Here is a 15,516-nt window from a genome sequence, read left to right on the forward strand (position 1 = left end):
AACAAGTTAAGCCATTTTGCCACAACTTTGGAAGTATGCTTTGGGTTATTGTTCATTTGGAAGACCCATTTGCGACCAAGCTTCAACTTCCTGACTGATGTCTTGAGATGCTGCTTCAATATATCCACAACATTTTCCTCCCTTATAGTGCCGTCTATTTTGTGAAGTGCACCAGTCCCTCCTGCAGCAAAGCACCCCCACAACATGATGCTGCCACCCCCGTGCTTCACGGTTGGGATGGTGTTCTTCAGCTTGCAAGCATCCCCCCTGTTCCTCCAAACATAACGACGGTCATTATGGCCAAAAAGTAATATTTTGTTTCATCAGACCAGAGGACATTTCTCCAAAAAGTACGACCTTTGTCCCCATGTGCAGTTGTAAACCGTAGTCTGGCTTTTTTTATGGCGAGTTTAGAGCAGTGGCTTGTTCCTTGCTGGGCGGCCTTTCAGGTTATGTCGATATGGGACTCGTTTTACTGTGGATATAGATACTTTTGTACCTGTTTTCCTCCAGCATCTTCATAAGGTCCTTTGCTGCTGTTCTGGGATTTATTTGCACTTTTGGCACCAAAGTACGTTCATCTCTAGGAGACAGAACGTGTCTCCTTCCTGAGCGGTATGATGGCTGCGTGGTCCCATGCTATTTGTACAGATGAACATAGTACCTTCAGGCGTTTGGAAATTGCCCCCAAGAATGAACCAGACTTGTGGAGATCTACAATTTTTTTTTTCTGAGGTCTTGACTGATTTCTTTTGATTTTCCCGTGATGTCAAGCAAAGAGGCACTGAGATTGAAGTTAGGCCTTGAAATACATCCACAGGTACACCTCCAATTGACTCAAATTATGTGAATTAGTCTATCAGAAGCTTCTAAAGCCATGACATAATTTTCTGGAATTTTCCAAGCTGTTTAAAGGCACAGTCAACTTAGTGTAAACTTCTGACCCACTAGAATTGTGATACAGTTAATTATAAGTGAAACAATCTGTCTGTAAACAATTGTTGGAAATATTACTTGTGTCTTGCACAAAGTAGATGTCCTAACCGACTTGCCAAAACTATAGTTTGAAATTTCGCCTCTCACTGTTGACATTGAGACTGGTGTCTGTTTCTCAAACTAGACACTAATGTACTTGTCCTCTTGCTCAGTTATGCACCGGGGCCTCCCACGCCTCTTAATTTCCTGGTTATAGCTAGTTTGTGCTGTTCTGTGAAGGGAGTAGTACACGGCGTTGTACGAGATATTCAGTTTCTTGGCAATTTCTCGCATGGAATAGCCTTCATTTCTCAGAACAAGAATAGACTGACGAGTCTGATGGAGTGGCCATCACAAATCCCTGACCTCAATCCTATAGAAGATTTGTGGGCAGAACTGAAAAAGCGTGTGCGAGCAAGGAGGCCTACAAACCTGACTCAGTTACACCAGCTCTGTCTGTCAGGAGGAATGGGCCAAAATTCACCCCACTTATTGCGGGAAGCTTGTGGAAGGCTACCCGAAACGTTTGACCCAAGTTAAACAATGCTACCCAAGTTAAACAATGTTTAAGGCAATGCTACCGAATACTAATTGAGTGTATGTAAACTTCTGACCCACTGGGAATGTGATGAAATAAATAAAAGCAGAAATAAATCATTCTCTAAAATATTATTCTGTAAATGTGAAATGGGAATTTTTACTTGGATTAAATGTCAGGAATTGTGGAGACTGAGTTTACATTTATTTGGCTGAGGTGTATGTATACTTCCAACTTCAACTATATATATAAATATATATATATATATTATAACTGAAAATCTTGTGTGTGTATATATATACACTGCTCAAAAAAATAAAGGGAACACTTAAACAACACAATGTAACTCCAAGTCAATCACACTTCTGTGAAATCAAACTGTCCACTTAGGAAGCAACACTGATTGACAATAAATGTCACATGCTGTTGTGCAAATGGAATAGACAACAGGTGGAAATTATAGGCAATTAGCAAGACACCCCCAATAAAGGAGTGGTTCTGCAGGTGGGGACCACAGACCACTTCTCAGTTCCTATGCTTCCTGGCTGATGTTTTGTTCACTTTTGAATGCTGGCGGTGCTTTCACTCTAGTGGTAGCATGAGACGGAGTCTACAACCCACACAAGTGGCTCAGGTAGTGCAGCTCATCCAGGATGGAACATCAATGCGAGCTGTGGCAAGAAGGTTTGCTGTGTCTGTCAGCATAGTGTCCAGAGCATGGAGGCGCTACCAGGAGACAGGCCAGTACATCAGGAGACGTGGAGGAGGCCGTAGGAGGGCAACAACCCAGCAGCAGGACCCCTACCTCCGCCTTTGTGCAAGGAGGAGCAGGAGGAGCACTGCCAGAGCCCTGCAAAATTACCTCCAGCAGGCCACAAATGTGCATGTGTCTGCTCAAACGGTCAGAAACAGACTCCATGAGGGTGGTATGAGGGCCCGACGTCCACAGGTGGGGATTGTGCTTACAGCCCAACACCGTGCAGGATGTTTGGCATTTGCCAGAGAACACCAAGATTGGCAAATTCGCCACTGGCGCCCTGTGCTCTTCACAGATGAAAGCAGGTTCACACTGAGCACATGTGACAGACATGTAGGGAGGTCATACAGGCACGTGGAGGCCACACACACTACTGAGCCTCATTTTGACTTGTTTTAAGCACATTACATCAAAGTTGGATCAGCCTGTAGTGTGGTTTTCCACTTTAATTTTTAGTGTGACTTCAAATCCAGACCTCCATGGGTTGATAAATTTGATTTCCATTGATAATTTTTGTGGGATTTTGTTGTCAGCACTTTCAACTATGTGAAGAAAAAAGTATTTAATAAGAATATTTCATTCATTCAGATCTAGGATGTGTTATTTTAGTGTTCCCTTTATTTTTTTGAGCAGTATGTATATGTGTGTGTGTGTGTGTGTGTGTGTGTATATATATATATATATATATATATATATATAATCATTTTTATTTGTGGTAACACAATTTTTATATATACTGTTTTCTATACTGTATATAAGAGTCTTAGACATCACACACAATAGAACAGTATTTTAAAAGACAATACCACACATTATTGTAACATTTGTATTATTTGTTATTATTTTCATGCACACTCACTGTTTGGCTTGAAAGTGACAACTCCACGAACAGCTGATTTCCTTTCAGCAGTATGATATAATAGCAATATAATAGCAATATTTTAATACACCTGTATAACATTAATTTAAGTACATGTACCAGAAGCGAGCAGATTATTGAATGTTTATGGTGTTTACTTTATGTCTGTTGGGCAAATCTGAAATCATCAATGTCCTGAGGTCTGAAGATCTGAAAATAGTCTTCTTTTAATACAATTTGCCCATTAAACACCCTTTGGTGGTTTGGATAGAATGAATGAATGTGCAATTTTGTGCATACGTACACTGCACTTGACAACATTGAGTTCTCAAGATAAAGGTAGACCTAAATCTCTTTTTAATATTAAGAATAATATAAACAATATGCAGGAAGTATATGTTATTACATACTGTAAGTGCACTAAGAACAAAACATGTCAAGATCCAGCTTGATCTTTTCCTAAACAGGGTGTTTTCATGGAGTTTTGCTGAGGAAATTCCAGGTCAAACAAGCCTTCAAGCACACTTTGGAGTAATTGGCTTACTACAACATGCCTACTAAAACGACAAATTCACTACAGCTCAGTGTTTCCCCTAGGAGTTTTTTCAGCAGTGGTGGTAGAGTTAGCTGTTTTTAGGATGTTTTAAATGTTTAATATAATTGAGTGGTGAATATAAGTGGTGGCCATGGTTTAGCAGCGGCGGTGCACTGCATATAGGAGAAACACTGCAGTTTATGGTTTTAAAACTGACTTACATACACTATATACAAAAGTATGTGGACACCCCTTCAAATTAGTGGATTTGGTTATTTCAGCCACACCCATTGCTGACAATTTTATAAAATCAAGCACACAATCATGCAATAGACAGACATTGGCAGTAGAATGGCCTTGCTGAAGAGCTCAGTGACTTTCAACGTGGCACCGGCATAGGATGCCACATTTCCAACAAGTTAGTTCGTCAAATGTTTGTCCTGCTAGAGCTGCCTCAGTCAACTGTAAATTCTGTTATTGTGAAGTGGAAACATCTAGGAGCAACAATGGCTCAGCTGTGAAGTAGTAGGCTACACATGCTCACAGAACGGGACCCCCGAGTGCTGAAGGACATAGTGAGTAAAAACTGTCTGTCCTCAGTTGCAACACTCACTACCGAGTTCCAAACTGCCTCTGGAAGCCACGTCAGCACGATAACTGTTTTTCTCGGGAGCTTCATGAAATGGGTATCCCATGGCCGAGCAGCCACACACAAGCCTAATATCAACATGCTCAATGCCAAGCGTCGGCTGGAGTGGTGTAAAGCTCGCCGCCATTGGACTGCAGGGAATAATGATCTGGGGCTGTTTTTCATGGTTCGGGCTAGGCCCCTTAGTTCCAGTGAAGGGAAATGTTAACACTACAGCATACAATGACATTCTAGACAATTTTATGCTTCCAATTCTCTGCTTCCAACTTTATTCAACAGTTTGGGGAAGGCCCTTTCCTGTTTCAGCATGTCATTGCCCCCGTGCACAAAGCAAGGTCCATACAGTAATGGTTTGTCGAGATCGTTGTGGAAGAACTTGACTGGCCTGCACAGAGCCCTGACCTCAACCCCATCGAACACATTTGGGATGATTTGGAATGCCAATTGCGAGCCAGGCCTAATTGCCAGGCCAACATCAGTGCCCAACCTCACTAATGCTCTTGTGGCTGAATGGAAGCAAGTCCCCGCAGCAATGTTCCAACATCTAGTGGAAAGCCTTCCCAGAAGAGTGGAGCCTGTAATAGCAGCAAAAGAGGGATCAACTCAATATTAATGCCCATGATTTTTGAATGAGATGTTCAACGAGCAGGTGTCCACATACTTTTGGCCATGTTGTGTATCATTCATATTTTTTTTGTGTTAGCTGGATGTTTTATGGAGACACGATCCTTGCATCAAGGAGTGTTACTCAGTCCAGGGAAAAATTTGAGTTCCACTGGTCATTGTAAATGATGAAGCCATGAAGTTCGGAGATGTAGAACTATACAACAGTGAAATCATGTTAGTCCAGCACTGGTAGAGCCACAACAAAACATGTGTCTTCTGTAGAGTAAATAATTGAGGCACCTGTTTGGGTGAAAATATGCAGAGACTGTCAGAGCATTGTCTATTCTTCACCCTGTTAGGTTCAAGAGTCAGGGCTCGGGGGGCTCAGCAGGGTGACTCCACATAGTCATTGTCGAGGCGTGGGTGGAAGTTCGACGCCAGCGAGCGGCTGATGACAATGACCCGGGGTGTGAGGCAGTCGTCGCGGCGATGCAGGATGTTCCAGATGAGCATGGCAGCCGCGAGCGTGGCCAATAAGCAGGCGGCGATGTCCACGTAGCACGAGTAGGACAGGTGTGTGTACGGGCCAATCCGGTAGAACGTCACCAAGCCGATCACCAGCACAAAACCTGGGGAGGGAGAGCGTTAGGGAAGGGTTAATTCAGTGAGGCCTTAATCATTCAAACCAGAGAGAGCCAAATCTCTTGTGTATTTGGTCTCCATCTCAAACAATTGAATCAATTGAATTTATTTTAACGGTGCCGTTGATGGAGAGGGGATTTTAGAATATCATCATCTCACTGTTGCCAACTCTACTAAAATCCTCACGATTCATTCTAGTCAACATTTACAATATAGCAATCACAGGTAGAGGGGCATTAAAATCTATTGGGGATAATCAGTTGCTGGCATGAATATAGGAAGCCTCATGACCCTTGGTCCCTATTATTATATTGAGTATGACCATATAATAGTAGGAACATTTTATACAGGTAGATCATGCTGCATATTGGCCTGCTGTGCTTAGAAATTCTCTGAGCCTTTAAGCCCAGAAGGGGCTCTGCTTGTGGTCTTTGAATTCTAAACGTTTCCTATCTGGGAGGACTACTGATATTTCAGCATCAAAGGACACACGCAAGGAAACCGTCCTTCTCAGAAAAGCTATCCAAATAAGTTTGAAAGCCGTTCTAATGTGTTACTGATGTAATGTTGAAACATATTGCTGTAACTTGCGTCACCATGATCGGGCAAGATTGCAAAAAATGAGAGGAGCCATTTATATCACCGTTCCATCAACAAACGTTAATCAAGATACAATCCGCATTAAGGGACACAGCGCCACTGTTCGCCACCCCAACGCCTTTGTTATTGTTTTGTTGGTGAAAACAAAGGAGAGGCGCATTGGGCAGCGCGGTAAAAATAAAATCCAAAAAATCAAATGCTGTGAATATTCTGCTGTCCTATCGCCATGTGCATTGATGTCAGAGGGGGAAAACTGTGTTTGTTTTTTGCAACTTCTTTGTTGTTGTATTATCCAAAACGGATGTGGCACTTTCACCAGTTAAAGATTTCAGCTCTAAGGTTTGGATATTTATTGGTGAAAAAAACCAAGGTGGGGAATTTACCCCTGTTCCCCCAACCAACCCTGCCCCCCCCCCCACAAAGTATGATGACAACATTTGATTTGTAACCAAAATGAACCATCACCCACAATGGATTGATCACTAGCCTAGATCTCAATGAGGAACTCCATTTCCCAGACCTAAGTGATGACTGGAGCCAGTCAATAGTTCAACAATAACACTCGTTTGGGAGCATGTCCGATCAACAGTTGGTATAAATAAAGGCACCAAAAATACTTGCTGGAAAAGGGGATGTTGGTCCATTAGGATATGAATCAGTCAGTTTCCTGTGGCTGGCCAGTGACGGTGCCAGACAAACGTTATTTAAATGTTGTGTGAGAGTTTGGCTGTGTATGTCTCTCTCTGTATGGGTGATTCTGATCCATAAGCCTGTCTTTGTTTATGGGAGTTTGACGCTAGGTAATTGTATATGCCTGTGTGTGATTTAATATGCGTGTGTTTGTTTATGTTTCTTATGTGTCTGCATTTGAGTATGTAACTTGCGTGCAAGTGATTGTCTGGCCATCTGTGTGTTTAACCTGCTTGACTCACTTTATTAAAAAAAATCCTAAAGCCTCTCCCCTCCCCAGTCCCCGGGCTCCAGGCTATGTGAGCTGTGTGAATGGCTTCTTTTTTTTTTGGCACATTCTTATCTGTCGGGCTTCCTTCCCCTTTTTCCTCTTTCCATCCTTCCTTCCTTCCCTTCTCTCCACACCCCCCGCTTCAGGTTAGCATATGGGGATGTTTGACACAGTCAGCCTGTCAACAACCTTCCTGAAAGACACTGACTGAACCCATTCTTATCTCATTGTAATTAAACTAGGTCCTGGAAATTCACTGAGCTTACTGCTTCCTGCTTGTCCTTCCAATGAATCTATTATCATTCTTAAACTAGGACAACTAGTAGTCATGTCATACCTGAATGACTTAGCACTATTCAATGAATAGAGAATGATTGGTATGACCACCAGCCCACTAAATGCCCTTAGCTTAATCCGCGGTGCACTCAACTGTGCTGTGAAGTCACCCACAAGCCTAAGAGGTCCCAGTGTTCAAATTCCTTGACTTTTTAAGCCTATCGCTTTTGGCTTGCCTTTCTCTTCCCCCAGAAAGAAGCACATATTTCCCTTGGTATTGTTCTTTCTGGAGATAGCATTGCCCCGTTGTGTATGGGAGACACAATAGCCAAGGCCACAGTTTGGACGTGGTGCCAGCTGTGCCCCCCCTCAAATTCACATCTCAAACCCACGTGAATCTCTAACCCTTCACCTTTTATCCTCTGATCCTCAGGCAGAGCTCTCTCCATTCCGTCGCACATTCCTGAGCCCGTCAATCTCAGGGGTTGAAAACAGGCCAGTGTTACACTCAGCCACAGCTCAGCCCTGCTGCTGAACCCAATGTTGAGATATCGCTGGGTGGAATTGGATATTGTTATCCCACCGTCTGCATGTGATAGCTGAGTTTTTTTGGCACATCCCGAAAACAGAGCATTCTTTCCCGAGAAAGCCTGGCTGCTCGTAAATATAACTCCCATTCACAGCGGAGAGAGAGAGAGGCCCATTCACTGGCTCTCAGTGGGGGAGGAAAGGAACTGCTGAGCGGTGGAGGTCTACTTAACTGGCCCGAACTCAGGAAGTGAAGGCAATGGGATGATGGGGAAATCACTAAGTCTGCTGGTGTTCAGTATATTATAAATAATGTCAAGATGTTTTAGTTTTTTTTCAGTGGTGGAGATGAAGATTATGAAATGCCTGACTGGGCTGTGGGACAGTGGATGTGCATTGATTATTCAAATGTAACTGTTAACGGACATTACCCGTGGATTATTGTGAATAACTAACGGGTAACAACCAATCAGCATCCAGGATCCAAACCATCTGTTTTATAATATACTATAGACTAGTCTTGCCTTTTGAATCATTGTCAAGATCTGTCAAATCAGGTCTTGGCTCTGGCTGTTTGTATTTCCATATAGTCTCTTATTTCATGGTCAATATAGTAACAGCTAAATATAACAAGGCAATGAGAAGCCTTGGGAACACTGAAACCTAGGAACCATTGTTATCTCTACTGCCTTGGAAGTCCTCACCAAGTCATCTATATTCTGCTCACTCTTGATGTCCAAATATGGTCTCGTCTTCATATAGTGGCCAATGAGTACAAAGGATGATGCATTTTTTTTTCAGGCAGCGGGTATTTTTATCTGGGGGAAGTAGGTGCTTCTGTATTTCTCTCACTCATTAGTCATGTCACTATTCTTATTCATGTCAACATGTGGGTTTATAATAGACGGGCTGTTGTTTTTTAAATTCTTAAAAAAAAAAAAAATGTACAGCTACTGACAACCGTCCTAAATATCCATCTATACCTAATTATTCTGCCGTTGTATACACATCTCACACATTGATGAGACAAGTCCTTGTGTGCCAAACAATAGTTTGGCTCAGCGTGTTCTTTTGGAAGGGGATGATTTGGGTGGGTCCCGCCTAAGACCTTCAGATAAAAGTCCCAGCGATGCGTGGCCGAAGAAGCTAGCATTTTTATCTCATGTCGATAGAGGGGACCCCTTTATTTGCTCCTGTTCCTGTGCATTCTTTAAACACAGGCATAAAAGCTAGGCCAAGCTTATCTGGACGGCAGCTGTTCCCACCCTACGGAGATGTGTATGAAAGGACGTTTCTGTACCGACCAACCCAATACACGCGAGCACACACCCTCCCTTCCAGCACACACACACACTCTCAGTCCCTGTCGAACTGTCTTTTGCGTCCGCTCCCTTCTCTTTCCTCCACTGCTTGGGGTTTGCATAACAGGTAGTCGCAGGCATTTCCTTGTCCTGAGCAGGGATATCCTGGCGCCCGACAGTCGCTCCCTGGCTCGCTGCAGCTCCGGGCCGGCCCACCAGACCGCACCGACCACCTGCTATATTTAGCCATCAGACCCTTGGATGCTGCCCCCGCTGTGCCACAATACTGACCGGGTCTGACATCCCTAAACAATAAGATGTGAGCCCGACACAACGTGACAACGTTGGGCACTTGGACAGGGCCATGCCCACACTGCCACACAACCCTCTGGAATAGAGCTGCCCCCCCTCCTCTCCTTTCCATTGCTATTCCTGGTGGTCCTTCTTTTTAATTGACTTTTCAAGAAAATTACATCTTGGAACGATAACAGTTGATCCTTTTTGGGGGTTTTTGGTTTGTTTAGTCTGTCTGGATTTGTTTGTTTTTTGTCCTCTAGCCAAGCCTCAAAGCTCCATGGGTTTCTCTTATGTGTTGCACTGGGGAACGAGGGACTTTTGTTTCTTAGCAACACACTGTGACCATTTTTAGATCTGAGGAACGTTCAGAAAGTGATGAACACTTGCTCGTTCACTTTAGATTCCCCTGTATTCTCACTTTATATCTGGTAGTGCATTGGTGTCTTGCTTTGGGCAGTAGGTGTTTTATAGTGTGGTTCCCTAACTCAGGGGTTTTCAACCTACGGCTATGCAGGGGTCCGCCAATTATTATTATACTTTTTTGGGGGGGGTGGTGGCGGGGGGGGGGGTTTGAAAAAAATATATATATATTTTATGAATATTGCTTGCTGCAACAGAATACCATCGTGGATACCATTTTTATGTCTCTGCGTCCATGCCAAAATCTTGAACTATAGAAAACTCTTAGGCAGGCTGTGTAGGTAGTAATTTTCAGGGTTGAAAAACAATTTCAGTGTCGACTTAAACGACCAAAACTAGATAGAAAGCATGCAGAAAAGATTTTAAACTATATCATTTGTATAATACCATCTTTGAGAACTAACAATCAAATAAAAGCTAGACAGTCTGGGAGAATTGAAAATGTTAAAAAAAACAGGCATTCAGAGCACATACCCATTTGATTCTGTTATGTTTGAGCAGAGGAACACAACATTAGCCATGGCAAAATGCACAGAATTGCAGGAAATGAGCTTTAAAACTGCAAAATTCTCTCTCAGCTCCATGCCAAACTATGTAGAATTGCTGAAAATTTGATTCAAAACTGCAACATTTGCTCAGCTCAGTGGAAAAATGTGTAGAATTGCAGAAAATGTGTTTTACAACAGCAACATTTTCTCCCTGCCGCCAAGATGCCTTTGTAGCTAATAGTCTTTACACTTCCTCTTTCCAATGAACTGTGAGGAGGTCAAAATAATGAAACTGTCTTCCAAATCTATTCATTTTAAAATGTTGATACTTCTCCTTGCCATTATTATTCACCTGATGATAAGACGTGAATTATCTTTTTGCTAACATATGATGGGGTCCCTGGGTAAGAAAAGTTTGCCTCACTTATGTTTAGGTGTATGCTGGTGTCTGCAGGTCTCAACAAGTGTTTCTCTCTGTAGTGTTTGATATTGGATCATTCCATGTGAAAATGAAACCAAAATGTCCATGCATGTTCTATTCCACAGAAAGATCCCTTGAAGAAAGGATTTTTGACATCAACTGTGTTTAGCATTTTTGTCTTTTTGTTTTCACATAGAATGACCGACTGTACTTGGCCGTCTGCAGTGTTCATGTCCAGGCTTGTTAGTTTAGTTTTTTTTCCCTCTTTTGTAGGTGTTGGATAGGCTGACACATGGTTGCTTGAAAACTCAGCAAAAAAAGGAACGTCCTTTCACTGTCAACTGTGTTTATTTTCAGCAAACTTAACATGTGTAAATATTTGTATGAACATAACAAGATTCAACAACTGAGACATAAACTCAGCAAGTTCCACAGACACGTGACTAACAGAAATTGAATAATGTGTCCCTGAACAAAGGTGGGGTAAAAATCAAAAGTAACAGTCAGTATCTGGTGTGGCCACCAGCTGCATTAAGTACTGCAGTGCATCTCCTCCTCATGGACTGCACCAGATTTGGCAGTTCTTGCTGTGAGATGTTACCCCACTCTTCCACCAAGGCACCTGCAAGTTCCCGAACATTTCTCGGGGGAATGGCCCTAGCCCTCACCCTCCGATCCAACAGGTCCCAGACGTGCTCAATGGGATTGAGATCCGGGCTTTTCACTGGCCATGGCAGAACACTGACATTCCTGTCCTGCAGGAAATCACGCACAGAACGAGCAGTATGGCGGGTGGTATTGTCATGCTGGAGGGTCATGTCAGGATGAGCCTGCAGGAAGGGTACCACATGAAGGAGGATGATTTCTTCCCTGTAACACACAGCGTTGAGATTGACAACAAGCTCAGTCTGATGCTGTGACACACCGCCCCAGACCATGGCGGACCCTCCTCCTCCAAATTGATCCCGCTCCAGAGTATATGCATCGGTGTAACGCTCATTCCTTCGAGGATCTGACCATTACCCCTGACCAATCTGACCATTACCCGTGGTGAGACAAAACCGCGACTTGTCAGAGAAGAGCACTTTTTGCCAGTCCTGTCTGGTCCAGCGACGGTGGATTTATGTCCATAGGCGACGTTGTTGCCGGTGATGTCTGGTGAGGACCTGCCTTTACAACAGGCCTACAAGCCCTCAGTCCAGCCTCTCTCAGCCTATTGCGGACAGTCTGAGCACTGATGGGAGGATTGTGCGTTCCTGGTGTAACTCGAGCAGTTGTTGTTGCCATCCTATACCTGTCCAGCAGGTGTTATGTTCAGATGTACCGATCCTGTGTAGGTGTTGTTACACGTGGTCTGCCACTGCGAGGACGATCAGCTGTCCGTCCTGTCTCCCTGTAGCTCTGTCTTAGGCGTCTCACAGTACGGACATTGTAATTTATTGCCCTGGCTACATCTGCAGTCCTCATGCCTCCTTGCAGCATGCGTAAGGCACATTCACGCAGATGAGCAGGGACCCTGGGCATCTTTCTTTTGGTGTTTTTCAGAGTCAGTAGAAAGGTCTCTTTAGTGTCCTAAGTTTTTATAACTGTGACCTTAATTGCCTACCATCTGTAAGCTGTTAGTGTCTTAACGACCGTTCCACAGGTGCATGTTCATTAATTGTTTATGGTTCATTGAACAAGCATGGGAAACAGTGTTTAAACCCTTTACAATGAAAATCTGTGAAGATATTTGGATTTTTTACGAATTGTCTATGAAAGACAGGGTCCTGAAAAAGGGACTTTTCTTTTTTTGCTGAGTTTATTTGTGCACCATCTCAGAGCCACAGAAACACATTCTGTATACGCTAGTCTATCTTTTTTTGCAAGGGACTGGCAAGCTAGGGTCCTTTCTGCCGCCTTGAATGACCTCTTACATTACAACTAATACCTGACAACTGACAAAATAATATTTACGGCTAACCATCTACTAGACTGCAAACCATCATCCCAATAAACAGTGGCGGTCTGTGAACCAGAGGTTGCAGACACTGGGGTAGGCTATATGTAGCTATAAACACTCTGCCCCATGATCTGCGGTTAGTGTATTAAAGCCACATTCTTGGATTCGTTATTCTTCAAGAATCAATAAGTAAATATAAAACATTTGAGCAGATTCCCAGACTATAGCTCTAACTAGGTTGGTATGGTACTCACTGGCCAACTGGAACAGCGCGGCGATGGCCTCCTCCCACCACTGGGAGTCCTGGGTGACGAAGGGCAGCTCCATCAGGCCCAGCAGGAAGATGAGCTGCCCGGCCGTCAGTGCCACCGTAGCCATCAGGTTACACGCTCGCATCATGTCAAACTGCACTGGGGGGGGGGCAGAGAGAGGGGGATACGTTTTCTCGGATGATCTCTCTGGCCAAGACGTCAGTTTTACAGTATGTTTACGGACATATTGATACATTGTTATTGATGGATCCATGTAAGTTGTGCAAGTTTTTAGCTCAAACTATAGACCGAGACACTCCACCTGCTTGACAAGTCACTGTGATGACCTGTTGATTTCAGATTGCTGTGTGTCATACTGTGATATCGAATGAAAGGCTGTTGTCATTACCTTGAAAAAGGAAAGGAGAGCTACACACTCTAGGAGCTCAGATGCAATATTTGAATAACCTAATAACAAACGTTTTGTCATAACTTGACATAACCAGTCAATCAAGCCCTGATAGTAAGAATCCCGAACTGTCCCTTTTTTTTTATCGTTGTATGTTATAAATCAGTCCAATACAGCCCTGGCAGCCGTCTGTTCTCTCTGAATGAGATGGACCATTTCTGGTTTATTTGCATCACATTCCTCAACTGTCAACAACCTTGGTTTAGCATCTTGCTGTGTCTGGTTTGGCGATGCACATGATCGTTGTTGATCTCCATGCACAAAAGATGACATAACATTCAATTGCTTTATTGCATCGTCAATGATCTGCTGGTCTGGGCTTCATTCCCAGGGCACCCATATTTTTTATATTGCAGTTCTCCTAGTTTCTGAACTAGGCCTATGTAAAAAAAAAAATATATATATATATATATATATATATAAATCATAATGAGCGATCATTAAGAAACAGACACGTCATTCCACTTACATTTGACGGTGCTGCGGGACTCTTGGTAGCCTGCATACTCCGAGCCCCAGCCCAGGCCCTCACACGGCCTCTGAGACCCCTGACCTCTCCTATTGGACCCCCCAACATCGTGTTCATCCCGGCCTCTCTCTCCTCCAGTCATGACGGGACACATCCTCCACAGCCCCACGCTGCGCTTGCGTCCATCCTCCAGGGCCTGCAGCACCCAGCTGGGGGTGAAGGCCGCCACGTTGTTGAGGACCAGGGACAGCAGGGCCACCGCCACCGCTGCCGTCACCAGCCGCTGCACGGCCATGTGCCGCTGCCCGCCCACCACCGCCACCTCTCCCTCCCCCACCGCCCTCTCGTCGTCCCTCTGGTCCTCTCCTGCACTGCCCTGCCTCTCCTGGGCAGCAACACCAGCGGTGCTCGGTGGCCCCCGGCTCTCCTCCTCTTCTACTGCCAGTCAGCTAGCGGCTAATGCTAACCCCAGGCAGTAACACTGCTGAAGAAAAACAGGAACGTGTTAGCTCAGCATATTGTCGTGTTGTTAGCTCAGCTCATGTTGTTAGCTTCATCCTCATTGAGTTTTTGGGGGTGGAGGTCAGTTGGTTCAGCTTTCCTCCTCGGAATGCACGGTGGGCAGGCGTGGGTTAATCTGACCGACGTCGAGGTCCATTCCACTGGCTTTGGTCACTGGCTGCAGCTTGGCTCTCGCTCTCGAACCTCGCTCCACTATAGTCTCTTCAACCGCCTCTTTTCCACTGATTTTTATGACCCTTTTTCTCCCCTCGTCTGATTTCTATTTGCTGCCCTCCTCTCCGTTGGTTCTCTGCAGCTGTTTCAAGCTTTTCTCTTCTCTGTGTAGGCGTCTACCTCCCCCGCTCCCCCAGTTTCTTTCTTTCTTCTGTGTTTTTTTTTCTTCTTCTTCAAACTCTCCACAGGGGTGGCAGGGGAGTGGAGACGCAGAGTAGAGCAGCAGAGCAGATCCTCTGGATCGTGTTGCTAAGGGCCAGTGGCTCACTGGCGGCTCACTGAGGCTTAACCAAGGAAGGGCTTTGTCGACTGGGAGAGTCTTCTTCTGACCCTCACTCTCTCTATCTCTCTCGCTGTCTCTCTGTCTCTGTGTGTGTGTGTGTGGGAAGTGTTGGTTCAGGGTGGGTGATATTAGTCTGTGGCTGCAACAGGTTTGACCAGACAACTCCCTCCCTCACTCTGTGTGTGTGAGAATGTGCGCTTCTGAGGTCCACTCCGAGACGACAAATGGGAGTGTTTTCAGCCCTAAGAGCCTAAGGGGCGTTCTAGCTGCTGCAGCTCCTCTTCTCTCTCTGTGTGTGTGTGACAATGACAAACACACTGGCCCCCACTGTCCAACCAGCAACAGGATGGGTTTCCTGAGAGGAAAAAGGTTGGAGGGGGGCAAAATGCAGACTCTGTCCTCATCGCTCTCTCTCTCTCTCTCTCTCTCTCTCTCTCTCTCTCTCTCTCTCTCTCTCTCTCTCTCTCTGTGTCTCTCTCTCTCTCTCTCTGTCTCTCTCTCTCTCTCTCTCTCT

The 15,516-nt window shown here is 44.6% G+C and overlaps 2 protein-coding genes across 2 annotated transcripts in view; one reads left to right on the forward strand and one right to left on the reverse strand.

Moving 5' to 3' along the window:
- Positions 1-15,516, forward strand: part of ift140 (intraflagellar transport 140 homolog (Chlamydomonas)) — a 55,244-nt gene that overhangs the window by 24,474 nt on the left and 15,254 nt on the right. The gene's annotated exons all lie outside the window — the stretch shown is intronic.
- tmem204 (transmembrane protein 204) lies at positions 4,765-15,301 on the reverse strand. Its single transcript, XM_021565198.2, has 3 exons — positions 13,985-15,301; positions 13,050-13,205; positions 4,765-5,548 (listed from the first exon to the last, which is right to left on the reverse strand). Exons 1-3 carry the CDS (start codon positions 14,277-14,279, stop codon positions 5,304-5,306), a joined length of 696 nt encoding a protein of 231 aa, XP_021420873.1. The 5' UTR covers positions 14,280-15,301; the 3' UTR covers positions 4,765-5,303.

This window comes from Oncorhynchus mykiss, chromosome 16 (assembly GCF_013265735.2).
Source record: "Oncorhynchus mykiss isolate Arlee chromosome 16, USDA_OmykA_1.1, whole genome shotgun sequence".
Classification (NCBI taxonomy): Eukaryota; Metazoa; Chordata; class Actinopteri; order Salmoniformes; family Salmonidae; genus Oncorhynchus; species Oncorhynchus mykiss.

Excerpts from the sequence above, each read along its gene's own strand:
- tmem204 (XM_021565198.2), bottom strand. The coding sequence starts at position 14,279 with ATGGCCGTGCAGCGGCTGGTGACGGCAGCGGTGGCGGTGGCCCTGCTG. Across the intron at positions 13,206-13,984 it reads GTCCCGCAGCACCGTCAAAT|TGCAGTTTGACATGATGCGA; the intron begins GTAAGTGGAATG and ends CCCCCCCCCCAG. Across the intron at positions 5,549-13,049 it reads CGCGCTGTTCCAGTTGGCCA|GTTTTGTGCTGGTGATCGGC; the intron begins GTGAGTACCATA and ends CTCCCTCCCCAG.